The following is a 24,032-nucleotide window of genomic DNA, read 5'->3' as shown; positions in this document are numbered from 1 at the left end:
ACTATGTTTATTGCAAGGCAAACTTAACAATAACGTTGACAAGGTCGGTAAATAAACAGGATCCGTTACAAAATATATAACGAAACGAAATATTTTGAAAGGAGAAAGATTTTTTGTGATTGATATGACGTCCTAACGCCATATTATTAATGACTATATTCATTTAAATGCATGCATACATATTTTGTTTATGATACTTTTATCTTCCAGAACCTTTCGTCGTATATCAATGTCATTTTCTTTCTCTCTTTGACACGTGTGCTGCCATTAACGTAACGATTTAAAAGGTTTATCTCTTTATTGCTCTCTACTGAAGCCTTCGTTGAAATTTATTTTTTGTATTAACTAATCTTTATTTCCAGTCTTAATATGGACTTATCGGTCTTTATGACAGATCTTATGAAAATGTCTAAGACACTTAACTAAATGAAAGGAATTCATAAACATTTTATTAAAAAACGTACGATTATCGAAGCAGAGTAAACCTCAGAGTTCAAGGACACGCTTTAAAAATATTATGTGGTATTAAAGTAATAATATTACATTATTATATTAATGAACACTAACGAGATTTTGTGGAATTCAAATAATCAGGCTTTGTAATATGAAAACCAAAACCCCATTGCGAAAAGCCAGCAAAACAGCTATTTCGTCATGCTGTCCATAGATCATGATATCATTTCAATGTTTACTGACGTCACAGTAGCTATTGCCTAGCACAGCCAATGAAACGATAGTGACATATGTAAGGATTTTACTTGAACGAATTCTTAGAATAACAATTGGATTCTGTACTAATAATGAATATCTAATTTTGGTTAATAATAATATGACCACTTATACATTGACATCAGTTAATAAGTTGTTACGATATATTTACAGTTTGCACTGACATGGACACAATAAACATGCTTTCTAGTATTATCATTATCAGTGAATAATGATAGTACAACACGTGCGGCGACTCTGATGTTACGGGAATAGTCCCTGGTCATCACCCCACTTTTGGTGGGAACATATGAATGACTCGATTCCAATCAGCTGTTCAGTCGAATTTGTTGACGATGACAGGAGAGAAAAAAATATGGGTATTTCATTAAAAAAATATGCAACTGTCCCGAGAATAAATAATATTGATTTGCGTGAAAAACTGTAAATATAAGGAATAGATTTTATTTTGTTGAGGTTATGAGGGTATAATGATAATGGAGCCCGTGTAAATTTTATGTTACCCGGCTTCGGAGTTACATAAAATTAACACGAGCTCCATTATCTTATACCCTCATAACCTCAACAAAATTAAAATCTATTTCTTACATATTTTTTAATGTATAGGTATATGTATGGGCTTGTGAAGCAGTCCATTATATATGCATTGTTCTATGTGAAAATCTAGTTTGCAGTTTTATATTACCTTGCGTTTAGACATCATTGCTGGAAGTGACTAAGCGAGCGTGAAAGTCGTGATTAGTGTAATGGTTTTTGTTTCTGCTGTTGTTTTCTTTTTTGTGTTTCAGCCATGGTAGTAGAAGACAGGATCGTCACGGCTCCTGGACATCGCCCATGGTTCTACTGTTTTTTATCAAAAGACTACTCCACAACTCATTGGACTTTGTGTTAGTGACAGAATTTTCCGTGCAGTTTCTGGTGTTGCAGATTTCGCGGTACATATTAATGATATATATTGATTGATTGACATCATATTGAGTATATATGCTGTTTATATTGACGTGAATCAGTTGATATCTGTTTCCCAGTATCACTGATCACTATTGACATCTGATTGATTGATTGATTGAATTTATTGTTTAATTGATTGAGGATGGTTTCCCAGAATCAATCAATTTATTTGATTGATGGCTTGCCATTATGGTCTATTGATGGACCAGCGGCCATCTTAATTGGTGGATTACTGTTTCCCAGAATCTATCAATTAATTTGTGTTGCAATTTTGATTGAATTTGTTTGATGGCGTGCCATTATGGTCTATTGATGGACCGTGCCGCCATATGTTTATATTCATTAAAGCTGTGACCAGAAATCCAAAATTGAAATTCTTTGTTGTCTGTGCATAATGATAACCATGATTTTGATAGATTTCGCGAGGTATCAAATGTCGCGCATTTGGATGGATCCGCGAATTTAGCGAAATTAAAACCAACGCGAATATCAGCCACTATACAGTACATGAACCATCTGTTCTGAATGTCCTGGTTCATTCTAATTGTTTGTTGTTTAAAATAATAGGACATTATGCCTTGTACGATGTTTTTTTTTTGGAAACGTGACTTATCAAAATAGAATTCAAAGATATATTGTTCATTTGTTTTATTTCCTAATTTACTGTGCTTATTCACACAATATGTTCACAAACTAGATGTTGTTTGGAGGATCATCTAGTTATAAGTCTACGCGGATTAAGATTTTTTTCTCGTACCATAATAAAGACCATGATAGACTTGATTACAGTATAATTATTTTATATTAAAATAACATTACCTGATGTTATCACTGGCACTCAAACGCCAAACATAAAGATATACTTGTCCACTTACAGGTAGACATGATTTGGTTCAGTTTTAAAACTTGAAATTAATATAGCAAACAAACACGTGAAATAAAGGGTATGTAGACTACTCACCACCTCCCATCATCAAAACTCAGATGAAACCTTTTATACCTTTCATGGTCAGGCCGACCATTCAATCACAGGAAAATGTATATGTCTTAAAGTTCTAGGATTCCGTACATAGAACTGTTATGCTTTGACCATTTCTTTTCACTATCCTTAGTTTACAGTATTCTTCTCAAGGCACCAGGTTTATAACTTGCGTCAGAAACCAGAAACTATGACAAACTGTGACACGACGTTCTGCCTTACTGATATGTAAATGTGCTGCAATGTAAATATAATCTCGACGTTTTCCAATTCTACGACAGCACGTACACGCCATATATGAACAGTAAATGTCTTAATCAGTATTACTACGTTTTCAACAACAGTCGCAATATTAGTTCACTTTCTTTATTAGAATTAAAAAAATAGTTTGTTTTAATCAATTTAACAAGACTAGGATATCCTTTTCTCTAGTAAAATTTTTCAGATATTGAACACTAAATAAAAAATAATAATAATTGATTGCCTACAGAGAATAAAAAATATTTATCATTTCTACAAAAAATACCAATGATGGTATAAGAGTAAAGTACGAAACCTGGATTGTAACGTTGTTCCCGATTGACGTTTGATGTTCTTTGATATTTGCTTTTCCCCATATGCCTATTTCTTATGTTAACATTTCATTTTTTTCGTCCAAATATCAACAGCCTTTATCTCTTGAAAAATAGTCAATACTATAGTACAAAAGGAAAACAAATTTTATATAACAAATAAATCTGAATTTTCACATATGGGTAAATATCTATGACAGAAACATTTGTATTACCGTACTGATTTTTATTTAATATCGCGCGATTATAACATCACAAATATATCATAAGTTATAATAATGTAAAACTCTTTGTCCATTTTAAATTTCCATACGTAGGCCACATTTCCAATCTGTTTACTCCAAATGATTTAAATGTTTAATACTTTTTAACGTGGCTACCATTAACAAGGTAATGTTTTTAAACAAAAAGTACATTTGTTAAAAAATACAAAATGGTTATCACACATAATACCTATGTACATTTGTACTAAGGGTTAGCATTATGCACATTCTCGACCTTCTTTTTTTTTGTTCGAATATTTACCGTACTGTTGGTTTTCCTAAGGCTTTACACACATAATGGATGTGGTCTATGGTTTTATATCTAGCAATAGCCGTATTCAACTTGTTTTTAAGATAAAAATCAATATAAAAACTTCGATTGAATAATAAATGAACGACATTGTGAATCCCTCGAGAGCGTGGCGGAAGGACACTGAACACGATATAAAAGAAAGAGCGTCCAAGGATACGCTTATATTGCGTGTACTACCTTACAATGGTGGCTTCAGTTGTCCTGTACCTATTATTCGACTTTCATTTCTGAAGCTGTGTGTGTCTTTCATATTTCTGATTTATTTGATTTGAAGTTATAAAAAGACAAGATCCGTACTCCGTAGTTATGAATACCTAATTTGGAATATCTTGTTTACTTTGTGGTAATCCGTGCATCTTTAATGATCATATACAGACATTTCGCCTTTCATTATTTTATTATTTCATTTTGATTATGTTTCGAAGATACAAAAATCAATTCCGTAGACTTATTGACAACTAGTGCCTGTACGGAGACATATTTTTGTCATGCTTTCAATATAACTTCCGTTTTCATAACGCAATTTTACAGCTCTACCTCCACATTTAGAAACTGTCATCTTAACCGGATGTAACGTAGATCTGCAAGTCAGAAGACGTGACTCATGCCAATCCAAATTAAGTTTTAATAGTATTTGTTATTCTTATTACATTATGGTTAGCTAACGTGCTTTTCTATTGCTTTGTCTCTGGGTTTCATAACTGTCAAGATTCAAATGTTGACACCTGCAGTTTGCTGACCCCCGTCAAGTTGGCGATTATGCATATTATCATTGTTCACTATGATCACAAAGCATTGAGCACAAATAACAAGACGATTCTTTTGAATATCGATGGTTTACTTACATATATGTTTTATCAAATAATGTTCAAATATTACCATTGTAAAATTTGCATTATTTGAGAAATACATTTTGAAAATTGAAATGTTACAATGAAAGTTGGAATTTTCGTGAATTTTGAAAAATGGGGATTTATTTTTGAAATTTCAGACCCGCGCAGAAGCTTAAATTATTTGCTTGTTTCGTGAGTTCCCAGTCCATTGCAGGAAACTTGACAGTTATGGCACTTGCGGATATGGTTAAAAATCTGATTACCCATTTACTCATAATTTCCTAATCAATAACGGTTTTAAGTGTGAAGTACGGTTTTAAGGTATACAAATATGAGTAATCTTAAAACAATGAATTTGAAAAAAAAAATTAATCCACACTGTAAATGTCTAACATTGTTACATTAAACCGATGACAAATGTGTCTTATATAGGAGATTGACAGAAAAGAAATTGGCGATGACGTCACACAAAGTAACGATCCGGGTACGCTCAAAGGTTACAACCCCACTCCGTATAATCTGTAAACAACATTAAACAATGGTGGGAACACAGCCTCTTGCGATTGTTTTTGTTTACATTTTATTGCCTAATAAAATAGTACGGGCAAACCGTTGAGAACTATTGCGTAATTTTAATTTTCAAAAAAGTGTCAAATAAAAATATTTTACAATAATATACAAATTTAAACATATGTATTCATTAATAATTTACTACTCTGTTTATATACTCCATTTATCAGACCGCTAACGAGAAAAACACGGTCCGCCATTACGGTATAACACGTTGACAGACATATGTGCAAATATCACAAGCATTTAAATTAACAAATTAAATTCACAGTCCCCCAAAATATTATTATACGTTATTACTGTTATCTTTCCAAGTGTTACTTGATAAAACACCTTACAATGTATGATTAGTGCAAAATTAAACATTTGCTTTCGTAGATTACCCCAAGCCCACGGCAGCCATTACAGTACAGCCGAGAACCCGAATTTCGTCCATTTTCAGTGTCAAAAAAATACGTATTCTGGTTATTTTTTTTTGTCATCAATTTTGGGAATTAGTTTATAACATACAAATGAGTCAGTTTGAAGGTTCATTTTATCACATTTTTTAAAACAAAACTAGAGTATTTATGATTCTCGAAGCCGTGCGCAATGTATCCTGGTCGGCATTTACAGTACTACGATCATTAATTTATATCAATTTAAATGAAGTCTAACTAATATGTATTCAAATTTTCTAAAAGTAATACCACTTCAATTTGAGACTTAACATAGCAGTCTATGGGATAAAAGCGGCTGAAAATGAAATATTAAAAATGAAATCTGCAGCATTAAAACTGAACGATTTCACCATTTTATTTTTCGAGATCGGCAGCCATACGTGTACGTGTAACACAGTAGTTTTAAAATTACTATTCGTCATTTTGTTACGATACAAGAGCATTCCATTAAAACAACATGTACATATTAAATAACAAAATATATATCTTAAACAAGTCCTTATTGAGATAAAAGTGTTGGTAATTATTAATATGATTTATTTTCCAAACAATGCTGTGGCCTGCGGTGATCTACCAGCGACGAAGCCATGCACGAGCGGCCGTGGTCTGGCCAGATATGGTCCACCTTTCGTTATGTTTATATAGTGTTGTGAGCAGCTTTTTCATGTACAACAGAAACATGACACAATAAAATCAATTATCTACTCATAACTTTTTCACAACATGGATTTCTACGTGTGAACAAAAAACGGGTACGTGTGATGTGACGACCCGGAACCTCTTTGCAAGCTGGCTTCAACACTAAATCTACAGAAATATATTTAGCAATAAACAATAGTAAATATCAAAATATAAATGTCTGTAGCCTCTTAAACAATAAGAAACCATTTTAAAATCAGAATTTGCAAGTATGAAAGTGTATACTTTTGCCACAGTATCGATTGTGTAGCAGGGCTGTACGTATCTGTTATTGTTTTCATTAGTCGACATACAGTGTTTGTACCTTTGAGGACCCGGATGTAAATTTTCTGTGACGTCACGCCATCTTTTCTGAAATCTCCTATAGTGGAAGATGATTTGCCTCATTCAGTATCTTTATAATGCATAAAAATATAGAAAGTGTAGCATTCAGCTTTATTGTACTACAAACATTCATTCTCACGATTGATAACTAATGCTATAGAAGTTATATATATATATATATATACATAGATCTGACTTTTGATTTCTTTCAGCACAAAACGTTGGCTATGGATTAATTCACATGACACAATGTGAATGCGCCGACTCCACATTGATTATTACCACTTCCGGTTTTATACAGGGAACACAGGGCCGTGCTAGTGTCAAACTGCATGGCGATGCAGTCTTTGCAAGAGAAACATTCGAGCGCACAGCTAACGACGTTGGATTTGAGTTCATCGTGGTAAGATTCAGAGTTTGGAATGATCCCCGTATACTTTTCCATGGTTCTACAGGTGGCTCGTTCTGCTGCAGAAGTTGTCACTGTTGTTGTTGTAGTCGTAGTAGTAGGAGCAGGGGTTGTTGTCGTTGTCGTTGTCGTTGTCGTCGTCGTCGTCGTCGTCGTCGCCGTCGTTGTTGTTGTTGTTACTTTTAAAGAAAAACACATCATTTATTTTTTCTCTTTTTTTTTTCGTTTTACGGCTATTTGGTTAATAGCAAAATATTTTACATGAAGAGACTAGTGTTTCCCACAGGAAAATAAGGACATGGTGCTGGGTTTTGAAAAGCGCACCTTGACCTCGATAAATAACAATCACAGGGGCACAAAGGTTATATCAACGACGGAAAATATTTAAAACTATCTTGTTGTATATTTAATTCTGGTTCAACTTAAATCATTTAAATGCTTTAAACTCTCTGCGTTGCTAAGTAAAACAGGATATCATGACTATAATTTATTCACAAAAAAATCTTGATTCTATTTATATTAATTAAAAGATTAGGGAAAAAATGCGAAATGTACCTTTATTTAAATCCAATTACCTTATGTTCATATATCTTTATTGAAAAAAATAAAATACTGTATTAAATTGAATAAGTTAATTACGTTTCAAAAAATGGATAATTAATTAAAATAATGTTCTTAAATTTTCAGGCACTAAATTAAGAAAATACAGATAATTGTTACAGTAGTAACCAAATAGGGATTGGATTTCGTTTTTATGTTAACCATGCTTGTATGGAGCAATTCCTCTAAGAATATATTCTATGGGGCGCGTTAGCGCCCCATATTGAATATATTCTTAGAGGAATTGCTCCATACAAGCATGGTTAACATAAAAACGAAATCCAATCCCTATATTTACACTCACAAGACTTTTTCTTTTATATTTTATGCAATAAAATCGTCATTTGAAAGTGACGTAATTATTCAATAAAAGTCGGTCAAAAGTGGGAGGAGCTTACTCAATTGAACAGCGAATGATGACTCTTCACGTAGGATAGAATTATTCATCCGCGACTAAAAAAAGTTCAATATTTTAATGTAAAATGAACATGACAAACAGAGTAAATTTCAGTGATAATTTTATTTAATCATATCAGAACTTTAAATAGGTATTCAATTTTGCTAAAAGTTAATATATAGCGTAATGACATAAAGTATTTGTACTCGGCCACATGTGTGAACTCGGTGACCGTTATTGTGAAGCGAGGCGAGGCTGACGCACGCTTACACACTGGAGTTTTCCGAAGTTGTTAAAACACCGATGTTCAAGTAGCTAAATTTGTTTGAGATTGTCGTCTGACTTGACGATATTACATCCTTCGGAGCCATGTGATTATATAATCTACGCTTAGATCCATCGCCATCTATAGATGAAACAACTTCACTTGTGTTCGATGGATACAATGTATTTGTGTTGACGTGTGACTGTCAACACGTGGATTACAAGCGGTGCATGTTTTATAATACACATGATTAATTTCTCAAAGAACAAAGACAAGAGAATATGTTTATAACTGACCTATCTCTGTCAGTGGGTCTCACGTCCGTCAACCCAAAAGACTCGATCGTAGGACACAGACACAGAGGTAATGTTTACATTTGACATCCATCATTTTTAATAAAAATGAAAGCGCTTCACGTCGCCCCGGTCGGGATATTTTCCCCGTTTCTTTATACAATTGTTAATTTTAAAAATGTTTTTATCATATATAAATATAAAACATATATGTATTGTTTACATTTTTCCAAAATTCTAAGAAAAACGGCAATATACACATAATGTTACGTCAAAATGTAAACAAAGCCATGTGTTTCTTTTTTAGCCCCTTTACGTTGCATAGAATATTTTCATACGCAAGTTCAAAGTTCAATGTTACCATTGCAGTTATGGTAAACAAAATCGGCTAGTACTTACGTATAGTGATCAAGCCTAGCAAGTGTAAATATAATGTAATATAATCTGAAAGAGAAAAAAGTTTTTTTTTTTTTTTTTTTTTTTTTTTTTAAATTTGATTATTTCATTATTAGATATATACCTTTATTCAAATTGAAATTCTAAAATAAGTAATACTGTTTTCATTTTAAAAAAAAACCAACATGAATATTAGTAAAGTCCTGAAATTGTATACCAATCCGGATCCAGTATTACAGTATACCAAAAATGGCGGCCATTACGATTGCAAAGCTTGTGACATCCATCAGATATAGATACAGATGTAGGCATATCAAACATAAAAAACGAGAGTTTAAAGCAGTATTTGTTTTTGTAGTAATGATCATTAGCAGTAGTCATAAAACTTAAAATACCAGCTGACTGTTTTCTAGGCGGCCGATCGGCTGCTTGACTTCAGCTTACGTAATCTCATAATAAATATACTGTAGCAATGCATACATTTAGTTTCATAAGCAATTCGACGCAATTTTGCAGGATAGTCGTGTAGCAAGAACGCTTGAACAAGCATCGCCTTTTTCAAAGTAATATTAAAACGAATTACGGAAACAGACTTGAATCTGCCCTGATAAAGCATGGTTACACAGCGCTTGCATCCGTTCAGATTTCAGTCTAGAACAAGCATTCGTGGGAAAAGTATTCTGAATAAGGATTTTCTAGAAATCAATCGAGTATTTTAAATGAAATCTGGTTCCATTTACAGATGGAACAAATATATTTTTAGTAGTATACCATGTCCGAGACATTATTTTTTATTTCTTATTTAATTTCGTGTAACGATAATAATCAGACAATGCGTAGATGCAATATAACGGGACACGGAACATACTAAAATGCGGAATGACAGTACATACTAAAATGCGGAATGACAGTACATACTTACAGCGGAATGAAAACGTAACATAGCAAAACACAGAAACATATGAGATAAAGTTCAATATTTTCTTTGTCTTTTCTCTGAGCTTTGTCTTTTCTCTGAGCTAAGCAATCTCTACATAAAACCCTTTTTATTTTGTTGGTGGAAAATATTATTAAAACTGTTCGTTTGTAATAGACCTTGCTACCTTGCACTAACCCAAGCGCACAAATTATAAAATGGCTTACAACAGAACAATTAAAATTAAAAACAATATCGTCATATCATTGTTTAATTCCCATATTCTGTCCAATCAATGGGTAAAGCTTCCGCATAGCCCACTTAGCCTTTTGGGAAGCTAATACTTGTGTTTACAAAATTTTCAAGCCGCTCCCTGGTATTTTGGTAGTTTAGTGAACGTGTACTACAGTATGTGGCATACATCACATAAAAAACGGGACAAACAGGGCAGGGCATTAGGCTATAAGAACATGGCGTCAGGTAAAAAGGGCACAGCGCAGCACTATGCTAATCGTGGCTGTTGGAAACACTAGATACTTAAGTTGAATATTGTATTGAAGACATTGCAGGCTCATGGTATTTAAGAGGATGAAACATAAGTATCTGTTCGGGTATCTCTGGTGTGTTGATTACGCCAAAGGCAAATGACGAGGTGTCCTGAAAGGAGCATAACAACTTTTCAATTCAGTCAGCCAATGAGATCGCAGCGGAGGTCTCACTCATGCATAATGTATACCGAAAATAGCATGATGAATTTCCACTCAATGATCAGGAACAAGTTTGAAATTTTCGTCGAATTATTAGAAGTTTTGAATCGGGGGAGATTTCCACCCTTATGTATATAATACTATGTAGAGTATGATTTTTACCGATTTTTTTATCTAGACCCCTTAAACACCTAAAAATTGTCTGATGGTAGGTCCATAATTATTTAAACTGTAACTAATTATCAGATTCATGCGGGGGTGAAATTGCAATTTTCATTATTTACTTACAAATTAGTAAAAGTATAACTATTGAATTTCAGTTCCGAAAACAACTGAAGAATTGAATATGTATGTCGCAGTGACCTAGTTAAGCATTTCTTCTATTTTAGCGTTTAAGGCCTTAATTATTGTGATTTCATTTTTCACCCATTTGATAGCTTTAGACTGATGTTAAGTACTGTATATGGATCTTGCAAAGAGGCACATGTTATCAGGAAGGTCTATTATGAGTCGTCGTAAAAGGGAAAAAATTAAGTTCCCCCTTAGTTACATTGATTTATTTGTTTATCAATTGATTTATCTATTCATTGAATTCTTATAATTTCCATTTCATTAAAAAATAACATTAAAATGGCTACCTGATACTTTGCATCTTTATGTAAGATACTATTAAAAAATGCTTACTTGGTAACTCATGTTTTCATGTAAGATTATTTAAAATGTTTACTCGAAACCTGACACATTTATGTAATATACGGTTAAAATATTTACTCGATACCTGATATATTTATGTAAAATACGATGAAAATGCTTACTCGATAACTGACATATTTATGTAAATACAATACGCACAACGCATATTGTTATACCTGATATATTTATTTAAAAAAAAAAACAATTAAAAAACTTACTCAATACCTGATATATTTATGTAAAATACCATTAAAATGCTTTCCCAGTATCTGATGTATTTATGTACCATTAAAATGCTTACTCGGTACCTCATTTATTTAAGTACCATTAAAATGCTTACCCGGTACCTGATATATTTATGTACCATTAAAATGGTTTCCCAGTACCTGATATGTTTATGTACCATTAAACTGCTTACCCGGTACCTGATATATTTATGTACCATTAAAATGGTTTCCCAGTACCTGATATGTTTATGTACCATTAAAATGCTTACCCGGTACATGACATATTTAAGTACCCTTAAAATGCTTACCCAGTACCTGATATATTTATGAACCATTAAAATGCTTACCCGGTACTTGACATATTTAAGTACCATTAAAATGCTTACCCGGTACCTGATATAATTATGTACCATTAAAAAGCTTACTCTGTACCTGATATATTTATGTACCATTCAAATGCTTTTCCAGTATTTGACATATTTAAGTACCATTAAAGGCATACCCGGTACCTGATATTTTTATGTACCATTAAAATGCTTAGGTACTCGGTACCTGATATATTTATGAACCATAAAATGCTTACCCGGTACCTGATATACTTATGTACTATTAAAATGCTTACCCGGTACTTGACATATTTAAGAACCATTAAAAGCTTACCCTGTACCTGACATATTTATATACCATTAAAATACATACCCGGAATTTGACGTATTTATATACCATTAAAATGCTTACCCGGTACCTGATATACTTATGTACAATTATAATGCTTACCCGGTACCTGATATATTTATGAACCATTAAAATGCTTACCCGGTACAACATGTTCACATATAAAGCGAAAACAATTGGCTCCATGCATTTGCTGCCACTTAGAGGTTCCGCTTGTCAGACACGTGTCCTGGCCCCAAGTATCATAAGAATTGATTCTACCGGTGTCAAATGAGGGTATGGGTGTGGCCCCAGCACTATCCACCCAACTCCATTCACCACCGACTCTCTCCGCTCCAATCCAGAAATTGGAAAATATCCCAAGGGCTGAAGCAAAGTGAAAACGCCATCAGTAAAACATGATCTTAAGACAATTAATTATAATCAGGGTCTCAGATTATTTATAAAATGGATGAGAACTAACGGCCTAAAAGTCAGGATCTGAGATTATTTATAAAATGGATGAGAACTAACGGCCTAAAAGTCAGGATCTGAGATTATTTATAAAATGGATGGGAACTAACGGTCTAAAAGTCAGGATCTTAGATTATTTATAAAATGGATGGGAACTAACGGTCTAAAAGTAAGGATTTTAGATTATTTATGAAATGGATGAGAACTAACGGTCTAAAAGTCAGGATCTGAGATTATTTATAAAATGGATGAGAACTAACGGTCTAAAAGTCAGGATCTGAGAATATTTATATCATGGATGGGAACTAACGGTCTAAAAGTGAATGTGTGATTAGACAAGTGTGATCTCAAACTATTTGATTAGAAATAAACAGAAAAACTGAGCAGATTGTAAACTTGTTCCTGTACATTTTGATGTTGTCTGACCGACAATGCTGTACGAAATAATTATCACTTGAATGTCATCAAAGGATACTGACAATTTAGTTTTTTAAAGGAAAGACAGGTGTAATTCAGGTTAAATGAATCACTGTGAAGCTCGAAACGGACAAAACAGATGCAATGTCCTAAACAACAAAACAGCTGTAACGTCCTAAAAGCCAAACAATCGTATCAGCCTAAAAGACAAAACAGATGTAACGTCATAAACGACAAAACAGCTGAAACGTCTAAAAAAACAAAACAGCTGTAACGTCCTAAAACACAAAACAGTTGTAACGTCCTAAAATACAAAACAGCTGTAACGTCCTAAAACACAAAACAGCTGTAACGTCCTAAAACAAAAAACAACTGTAACAACGTCCTAAAACACAAAACAGCTGTAACGTCCTAAAACACAAAACAGCTGTAACGTCCTAAAACACAAAACAGCTGTAACGTCCTAAAACACAAAACAGCTGTAACGCCTAAAGCACAAAACAGCTGTAAAGTCCTAAAACACAAAACAGCTGTAAAGTCCTAAAACACAAAACAGCTGTAACGTCCTAAAATACAAAACAGCTGTAACGTCCTAAAACACAAAACAAAAACAGCTGGAACGTCCTAAAAGCAAAGCAGCTGTTACGTGGATTATAAGCTCATTGACGAAAGCATTTATATTTCATCCTGTGAGGTGGAAACTTTTGGGGTTTTTTTCACTCAAGCTTCGCACAACATATACAATGATATGCATCATTTGAGTTTTAATAACCTCTATCAAGAAATATGAGTCGTGAGTGTCCATCATATGTAAATACTACGTAAAGGCACTCTAGCTAGAAGGTTCGTACATGACCTAGTTATGGCTTCCTACACCAAACCAATCAATCTTTATCTGTATAGTGTTGAATTTTACACGTTTGCGTTTTTATACAATACGATATTGAAAAGTCAACAGAATTTGATACAATAAAGAACGAGGTTTCAGAGTGAAACTGTGAAAGTACTACGGTCTATATCTGTTATTTGTATTAGGGATTATGTTGTTGATATTTCAGCTCTATGACGAATGATCGTGAATATTTTAAACTAGCGTCGTGAAATATGGGACTTATAAAAAAACAAATGACATAACATACTCATTTTTGAAAACAAATACTGAATAATGTTAACAAATTTGCCACAAATTCAATTATATACTGTGAGTTTGGACGAAACCATCTTGAGTATTACAAGAAATTTAAGTTCATTAAATATTGATTAAAACTGATTAATTCACAAAACTGCATTTAATCGATCATATGATTTTTTTTAAATGGTATCACAAGAAATTTTTTAACTGGTTCACGTCTGTAAAGTGAACTTTTTTCCCATTTAGTGTTTGATATGTATGGGAAACCAGCAAAACATATGTAAAATCATTTTACATGTGATAAATCTTAATTTTTCTATCAAGCCCCACAACATTTGCATTCTTTATTTGAGGCATCTCAATGGTCATATTTATAATCTTGTTGTAGATGATATTACCTGTCTTGGTATCTCACGAAATGTATTAAAATTGGTATAGATTATGTCTTACAAAGTTACATTTATCTTCACACTGCTAAGATGTTGAAGCTGGTAGGTATGATAATACTCCAAGATTAGGATACTTTTGTAGTATGTATAAATAGAAAGAATGAAGACGAGTAGAATTTTATCCTTCAATGTAATAAATATAGTAATATAAGGAAAAATATATTAAAATTACTACTGAAAAAATAGAAAAATGCATATCGATGGCCTAAGATGATGTTACAACTCCATACAAATGCAATATTCCCTGCGTTAACTATGTAAACAGTGAACTTTGCAGTCCGGTGCAGTGATAGTCAACTACCGCGCGTTATTTAGGGCGACGGCGGGAGACATAAGATGACCTGCGTTATGAAAATTAACATTTTGAATTATCTAAATATTTTTTTTCAGAAGATGATGAGTGTAGTATTAACGGTAAGTTAAAAACTTTTACGACTCAAAAATTATCGATCTCGTTTTACATTCCAATTTTAAAAAATAAAAAAAGTTGTTTCGGAAGGTCGTGGGCCTTTAAGTGAATTTCATATCGCAAACCTCAAATAGATATGATTATACATTTACGGCACCATGCTAAATATCAAGCCCTGCAAAGTGAAAGTCTCGCCAAAACAAGACTTGGAAAGTCTCAACGCGAGATCTTCAGTTTTAAAAATGGCTTCATGCTAGCTGCAGTGCACGTTTGCAAGAAGAAATATGGCGAATTCTAAAGGTGATTCTTACGTTTTTCTCTTTATGATGACCGGGGAAAAGTAAGATCTTCTAGATATGATAGTTTTTTTATGTTGCCGATCCCGATCTCACTCTATAGATGTTTCTGATGGATCCCATTCTCGGTCTTAATATCGTTCTGTATCACGAGGTTCTCGCGTGGACGAATCGCCGTATTCGTTAACTAGACATAGTGGTGAAGACGATTCGTCCAACTCGTCTCGGCGTAGTTCTAGCCTAAGTCTACCACGTAAACGGAAGAAAGCTTAACATAATAGCAGTGACTCTCGTTCCAATTACGTCCGTTTTGAGGTGGCCGACCCGGAAAGTGAGAAACCAGAACTACCATCAGATATGGCAAATTATGCAATGAACTTTACATCTCATTCCAGAGAAAATTTTAATGAATAAAATTCTGGACAAATATCTAGTGCAAAAGAACATTTATGTTTGGGCACAGAAGGTTGACTCTTATGGGCCAGAATTTTTTTCAATCAGTAAATCGCTCGTACGGTAAGGCGTATGATCAAAACTTATCTTCAATGCAGACACGGGTTGGTAGCATGATGACACCTCTCTCAAAATCGTGGATGGGTATTGATTGTGTGCGCTCGGGTGAGACGGGCAAGATATTAGATATGTTTTCGTGTCTAGAACTCGTAGAAAAGACTACAACATTAGTTGGTCAAGCATTCAACTCTACTACCTATCACAGGCGGATGAACATCCTATACAATCTCACTGTGGACTTTAAGAAGTCCAAACACTTTTGAAAGAAAACAGTGACAGGTTAACATCGGACAGTAATTTTTTTTTTTTTTTTTTTGGGGGGGGGGGGGGGGGGGGTTCTTCAAGGCATTGGTGAAATCTTCAGCCGTTTCCCGGTAGTCACGTGAGATCTCCAAGGAATTAGCAGCCAAGTCTAAATCCAGCCGCGACCACTCTAGGTCAACGAATTCTCAGAGGGACCTTGCTAAACCAGACAATAAGCGCTTTCAGAAGAAGGCCCCATTTCGAGGAGGAGGAAGTGCTGTTTGATCCAGCTCTTTCCGGGGACGCACGGGAGCCCAAAGATTATATAAAAGTAGGTTTATTACAGGTAAACAAAAATCTAGATGCAAAACCTCAGACTCTGTTAAAAGTACCAAACGAACCTACAGCCGAGTTCAACTTGGATTTAAACCTCGTTCATCTAGAAATAAATCTTTTTTTCGGTGAATATTCATAAACAAACCAGTAGGGGGTCGTTTAAGACATTTCATAGACAACTGGAAAGTTATCACTCAGGACCCTCAGGTTCTGGAAATGGTACAAAGGATAAAAATTCCGCTGGTCAAAGAACCCTTTCAAAATCGGATCCCATCATAATGGGTGGAGGGTCAGGAAGCACATTTAATAGAGTCAGAGGTACAAACCATGTTGGAGAAGAACGTGATTGTCAAATCGTTTCCATGCACGGATCAGTTTCTAAGCCCTGTATTCTTGATTCCAAAGAAGGACGGGGGAAATCGTCCAGTAATAAATCTGAAGAGACTGAACTCGTGTGTGGAGTATCTGCATTTTCAGATGGAGGGACTACAGTTTCTAAAGACACTGATTCAGAAGGGCGATTTTATTGGAAAACTAGACTTAAAGGACGCTTACTTCACAGTACCGGTCCATCCAATTCATCAGAAATTTCTGAAGATCCTTTGGGGGGACCAAATATACATGTTTGTAGCAATGCCCTTTGGGCTAGCTCCAGGCCCCCGGATCTTCATCAAACTGATGAAACCAGTGGGAGCCCTCATGAGAAGGATAGGTGTTCGAATGGTGATTTACCTGGACGACATGATGCTTATGAATCAATCCAAGGAAAAACTCCTCATGGACATACACTCTCTAAAATTCCTATTGGACCAAGTCGGATTTCAAACAAACACGGAGAAATCAGTTTGGATCCCTACTCACGAGATATGATTTTTAGGCTATCTAGTCAACTGAAGGGAAATGGCATTGTCACTACCTCAAAAGAAGATGTAAAAGGTCATCGACAGGTGTCGTTATTTGTTGACAAACAAAATAGTCACAGTGAGGGAGATGTCAGAGACCTTGGGTCACATGACCTCGACCTTGCAAGCGGTGGCTCCTGCCCCTCTGCATTACAGACATCTTCAAATGTCCCAAATCCAGACCTTCCTATTGGACAAATCTTACCAAGCGTTAGTAACTCTCTCCTCGGAATGTCTGGGGGAGCTGAGATGGTGGATCTGTCAGATGGAGAGTTGGAAATTGGAAGGCTATTATAAATGCAGGCCCGGATCTGATCATAGAGACGGACGCCTCAAAAAAAGGGTGGGGGCGGCGTCAGATACCAGCAGGGTTCAGGGCCTATGGACCTCGGAGGAGAGGACATGTCATATCAATGAGCTGGAACTGAAGGCAGCACTATTAGCTCTGAGATCCTACACAAAGGAAAATTCCCCATGTCATGTTCATCTGACACTAGCCAATCGGACAGTGGTAGCATATATACAAAAAATGGGGGGACAAAATCTCGCCAGCTACTGTCGCTGACCAAAGATTTATGGGATTTCCGTCTGAAGAGGGGAATGTATCTGACAGCAGAGTACCTTTCAAGCAGTGCAAAAACGGAGGCGGATTTGCAATCCCGCAACTTCAAGGTTAGTAGCGACTGCCACTTGAAGGTGTTCAAGGCTCTAAACCGTATCATGGGTCCATTCAAGCTCGACTTGTTTGCGAGTCGGCACAATCACCAATTCTCCGGGTAATTGAGCTAGCGCTCAGATCAATTTGCAGTCCAATCGGATGCCTTCCAAATGAGGTGGACAGAGAAGGGTTTGTACCTATTCCCTCCGTTCTCCATGATATCGAGATGTCTAATGAAAGTGCAATTAGAGAAGGCCACAATAGTGCTGATAGCGCCGACGTGGTAATCTCGTCCATGGTATCCGTCACCTGGGCATGCTAGTGGAGACTCCAATGTTACTACCCCCGTGCAAGGACCCCCTAACTCATAAAAGGAGAGTCCCACCCGCTATTAATCAAGAACAATTTCAGGTTAGCGGCGTGCAAAATCTCCGGAGACGGGATGTTGGTAGAGGAGTTTCGGAAGAAGCTTCCAATATCTTGGCAGATTGTTTTCATAGAGGAAAGGCACTAACAATGCTTACAACAGCTGTTGGCGTCAGTGCTGTTGCTGGTGCAATAGAAAACAGTTTGACCTATTTCGGACCCCTGTGATAAACGTTGTTAACAACCTATCTAAGTGTTTCGATAAGGGAGATAAAAACAGGACCCTCTACTCTCGGAGATCTGCTACTTCAGCATTTCACGAGATTGTTTATGGATCTAAGGTAGGTCAGCATGACCTTGTAAAGCGTTTCTTAAATACCACCTTCAATGCTAGACCTTCACAACCTAGGTATATGGGCACATGTGATGTTGATATGGTATTCAGTTATCTTGATTACGAATCAATGTCTGTTATTCCAAATAAGATGTTGACATTGAAGGTCAGTATGCTATTGGCCTTAACCTCAGCGAGTAGAGGTCCTGAGCTTTGCGCTCTAGACACAAAGTTCATGTCGGATATAGGTTCCAAATTTACTTTCAAGCTAGTCAAACTTACAAAGTCTCGTCGTGTTGGAGACCCCCTATTGAGGTTGTGTTTCGGGCTTATGAAGAAAATCCCAATTTGTGTGTAGTACAGACTCTCAGAGAATATCTGTCGAGGTCTGAGTCTTGAAGAAATTGTGACGCTACTAGTCGAACCCAGATTCTACTTAGTTATGTAGAGCCACACAAATCTGTTGTCTCGTGTACAGTTGCGGGCTGGTTAGTTTCCCTGTTAGGTTTGGCGGGTGTTGACACTGGCAAGTTCAAGGCACACTCTACTCGTAGTGCCTCTTCTTCGAAAGCTCGAGCAATGGGACTATCTTGCAGGAAATAATGGAGAAAGGCCACTGGTCAAAAGTCTCCACGTTCAGGAGACATTATTTGAGGTAATCTTCTGATTTATCGAGTAATGATAATTTTCACCAAGCAGTGTTTTCTGTAGGTTAGTACAGATGTATGCTTTAAACATACATAATTATATCTTATTGAGAATTTCATCAATGCATGTAATGCACACAATGAAATTGGAATTCCATGTGCATTTACGGCATCATACTAAATATCAAGCCCTGCAAAGCGAAAGTCTCGCCAAAACGCAAAAATGCATAAGTATATCTTATTTCGATTTGCTCATGAAATTCTAATTTCATTGAGTACATTACATGCGGTGGTGTTAAGAGTTAAAAAAAATTACGTTCATTAGAAAAATAGATATGAGGCAACAACATTAACCAAGGGGAAAAAAAACAATAAACGCTGATTCAACGAATAATCGTATTTTATACCAAATTTTATTATAATGTACTCCTTCAAATTTAAATTATTTGTGAAAAAAGCTATTTTGTGTGGAATATTGACTGTCTCTTTTGGTTCAAATATACATTTTGTACTATATAATTTTTTGTTTTATTTATATTGTGTTGTGTTATCACTGTTTGATTTGAACTAATCAATAAACAGTATCATTTTATCAGTATTTGATTTCAGGTTTTACCAATATCTCATTTGCTTCTAGAATTATTTCATTTGCATTTGTCATGTTGTTTTATTTTCTTTCATTATTATATCAATCGATTTCATTATTATTTGATTTGGTGACATTTAAATTTGATTTACATTTGTCATTGTTTTATTCGGTGTTAATTGATTTCATCTTTGTTTGATTTGTTTTCATCTTTATATATTTAATTTTTCTTTGTTTTCATACCAAATCTGGCTTTCTGATTGGCCAATATTTTTTTTGCATACCACTATGAAAAAAAAAATCCGAGAATGGCGCGAAACCCCGACGTTATCGTGACGTCACAATAGAGACATTGACGTTGCGTATTGATTCGGAAAAAAGAATCCTTTGAAAAACAACTATAATGTTACATTTAAACATACTTCATTTTATCAAATAGAGTATAAAATTAATTATAAGTATTGATGTCACTATTTTTTAATTTTATCGGGGTAAAAAAAAAATTGTTTGCAAACTTTTGTGAGAATCCGCTACGCGGATTCACACAGTTTGCAAACAATGCTTAATTGATTTAAGTTTATCTTTATTTTTTCTCTTTTACAAATGTAGGATTCTACATTACATTATTCACAAAAATCATTATTTCATTGCATATATACTTTATATGGTTTTACTTTTCCATGATATTATTGTACTTTTCTATTGTATGGATGTGTATTTTCATTGTCTGATTGTACATTTTCAATGTATTTAATAATGAATGATAATTATATATTTTAAACAGCATATAACTGAAATATAAGTAAAAAATCACTTTTAAAAGGTTTAATTAGAATTTAGATAATTATTAAACTCTCCATTGTGCCAAAATACACAGTATGCTAATTCTTTAATCAAACACTGAAAGAAAGAGAACAGTTTGTAGTTTGAGAAAATGTGATGGGAAGTGGACTCTCCACATTTTACAATTTTTAGATTCATTCCAAAACCCATATAATATTTAGCTAAATAAATATTTATGATGATAAATCCATAGCGCGTTTCAACGAGAGTCAACAAAGATCCCAAATTGGCACTCCTGCATTCTATGTACCATTTACGATTCAATTTGAATATATACAGTAAATGTGCGATTTTGAGAGTTCATAAATTATCAAGATATTATCCTAAAGATATGATAAAAATGTCAAATATCTCGACCATAGAGTACGAAAAGGAATAACAACAAATGAAATCTCAATTTCAGACTATTCTGTCTTAGTATATGACGAGTTATTTCCTTTTCGGTTAGGTATCGATTGTGGCGACATTATTTTCACGTACTCTTCTCGTATTACGTTACGCTCGTAAAAATACGACGTCACAATCAATGCAAACCCGCAAGGGCAGGTAACCCTATCATATGCTTACTATTCAGCGAAACGAAAAATACTTTTAAAATGACTAATGACACAAATCCCGGGAAAGTATAGAAGATTATTATTTTCAGTTGTAAAGCAATATAATATATTGATATAGTGGGAGAAATTTCAATGGATATACTGCAATTTTCATTAGATTCCCCTTACTAGCAACGATACAAGAGTCAAAATAGATACATATACTTACATTACAAGGGGGTCTTATTGTTAACACAAATCCTTTTTCCGCTTATGAACAAGAACCCACCTTCAATTTCGTTCATGAGCCATGTTTGTTCCGCTTCTGTTTCCAGGTGCGCCAGATGCGTGTTTTCGACAGTGTGACACGTGCTCTTAGCGCTGCTGTAAGATGCACATTGAGTGTGCACCGCATACCGACTTCCGGTATTCAGATTATCAATGATGGCAGCATTAGACATGAAGAAATCATGATCAGCTGCAGCCCACCGTACAGAGAATAGGATTAATAGTAGCATGCTGGGGAAAAAGATGTGTTATATACCTTATCAACAGCGGGAAAAACATGAAAAAAAATATATATAAAAATCAAAATATGGTACAAACCGTAAACAACGGATATATAATGAAAAAATTATTTAAATAGAATAATTTTGCGTCCGAATATTAAAATAATGTTTCTTCATAAAATTGCAGTAGATATCAAAGTCATTGTATTAATTTACAAAACTACTCGTAATTGTTTTGAATCATGTTTTTATGGTTCGCCTATAATTGCACGTACAATGTCATTTGACGTCGACCCTGATTTGCTTTTGACTTTCACCTTTAACCAATCGCAATATGACGTAGATCTTCTCCGAACGGTCTTTATTGATAACTGGAATAAGAAACAAAATGGAGAACAGAATAAGTTTCTGAAAAGTTTTTAGAATGATCGTGTAATATTTTATGAAGCATTAGAAATGAAATGTATTGAAAGCCTTCTTTTTACGTTGAAAACACTAGATCAGAGCTTGCTTTCGTTAGGTAGTTCGGCAAATATGTGATTACATCTTATGAAAAGTGACTTACATGCTCAGCGGAGAGGGTCTTAATAGGTATGCACGTCTTCAGTACAAATTATTAAAAGAAACAGCTAGTACGCCTTCATACATATTTAGGGTGATTTTTTTTTAAAGAATCACTGAGTAATTGATAATCGGCATGGTGGGTCAATGTTTTTTGCGAGTAGTTGATAATTAAAATGTTAGGACAATGTCATTGCAGGTTAATGTTCATTCAAACTATTTAAATCGATTTAGATCGTAAGCAATTGTGTAGTTTCAACTCAAACGAAAACATCAAAGAAACCATATATCGATTAGAATGGGCAAAATAAGTTTACTTAATCGATATCTATAGTTTATCAATAAAAAAATACCAATACCCATTTTCTTATTGTTAGTGAACACAATGCCCTGATAATTTGACATTTTAAGAGAATAAATACCAATAGGTAATTTAACATTTGTAGTACCTTACCATTTATACTCTAATTATGGGACTCGGTGACCGAGTGTATGTATTCAAAGTTGATGAAAGGTTAATACATGTCGTAATCGGACCCGTGCCAGCAAAACCTTTACAATCACGAACATAGTTAGTCATAATTTTGAATATTTAATTTCCACATCTATAAAAGCATGTTCTTATAAATTAAATGGAAATATATTGATACAGCAAAGGCTGTTGATCATTGATCCAACGTTTACAAAAACGACCATATTTTGAATGCAGCGGCCTGCATCAGGTTTTTTTTATATAATAGGCAGGTTTTCGTATACAATATAATATATAGAGTGCCAGACATTTTGTGTTGTATACGTAAATTTTGTAAATTCTGTATATTGTCGTTAGTTTAACGGTGAAAAATGCGCTAAATATTTGGAAATCAATTTTGCGCTATAATAAGTAAGCTTACGTAACAGTATTTCCCACTGCGCTGGCGCATGTCAATGTGAATATTTTTTAACAAAATCAATACAAAATATAAATCAAACTCGTCGCCTCTGACGAGTGTGCTTTTTAATTTAGACGACTTACAGATTTACAATTACATACATTCATGTATCGACATCGATAGTCGATTCGAGTTCCTTTGGTTCCAATACGAAATCACCTTTTGTGTATTCGACCATCTAGCTTCAAAACCAATGACGAAAAATTCGTCACATCAAATCGGTTTGTATTATATTATATAATATCATATCATTTCATCATATCATATTATTTAGTTTTCTTTGGAATGGAATTTTAACTTATACAGAGAAACATAGTTATCTCACTCACCACATACACACTCACTCACATCATATTCAGCATGATATCAATATTATAAGACTCTTCCATATGTGGATATGAAGGATAGGGATATTCTACCCTCGGGTCACAAAATGTAGTAAAACCCGAGGCTTGCCGAGGGTTTTGCAACATTTTGTGACCCCGAGGGTAGAATATCCCTATCCTTCATATCCACTAAAGAAAGAGTATTTTTCTTTCATACCTCGACGTTTTATTCAAATTTTACAACTAAAATATCCCGCCATTTTGAAATAAATTCGATGAAATCCACGACTGGAAGTCGTTTTCCCATACAAGAAAAATTACAGGATACTTTCA

At 34.5% G+C, this 24,032-nt stretch overlaps 1 protein-coding gene across 2 annotated transcripts; it reads right to left on the bottom strand.

The window, feature by feature from the left end:
- Window positions 1–6,470: 6,470 nt before the first annotated feature.
- On the bottom strand, window positions 6,471–22,486 carry LOC138319909 (macrophage mannose receptor 1-like). 2 transcript variants are annotated; one of them, XM_069263025.1, is made up of 5 exons: window positions 22,446–22,486; window positions 22,156–22,251; window positions 21,661–21,890; window positions 12,393–12,617; window positions 6,471–7,261 (listed from the first exon to the last, which is right to left on the bottom strand). In XM_069263025.1, the coding sequence occupies exons 2-5, from the start codon at window positions 22,161–22,163 to the stop codon at window positions 6,906–6,908; spliced, it is 819 nt and encodes a 272-aa protein (XP_069119126.1). In that variant the 5' UTR covers window positions 22,164–22,251; window positions 22,446–22,486; the 3' UTR covers window positions 6,471–6,905. The 2 variants fall into 2 exon arrangements, with proteins under 2 accessions (XP_069119126.1, XP_069119127.1); XM_069263026.1 differs by lacking the exon at window positions 22,446–22,486 and having other exon boundaries at window positions 22,156–22,293.
- Window positions 22,487–24,032: the final 1,546 nt, after the last annotated feature.

This window comes from Argopecten irradians, chromosome 3 (genome assembly GCF_041381155.1).
Source record: "Argopecten irradians isolate NY chromosome 3, Ai_NY, whole genome shotgun sequence".
Lineage (NCBI taxonomy): Eukaryota > Metazoa > Mollusca > Bivalvia > Pectinida > Pectinidae > Argopecten > Argopecten irradians.
This window is presented reverse-complemented; position numbering and strand designations above follow the sequence as displayed.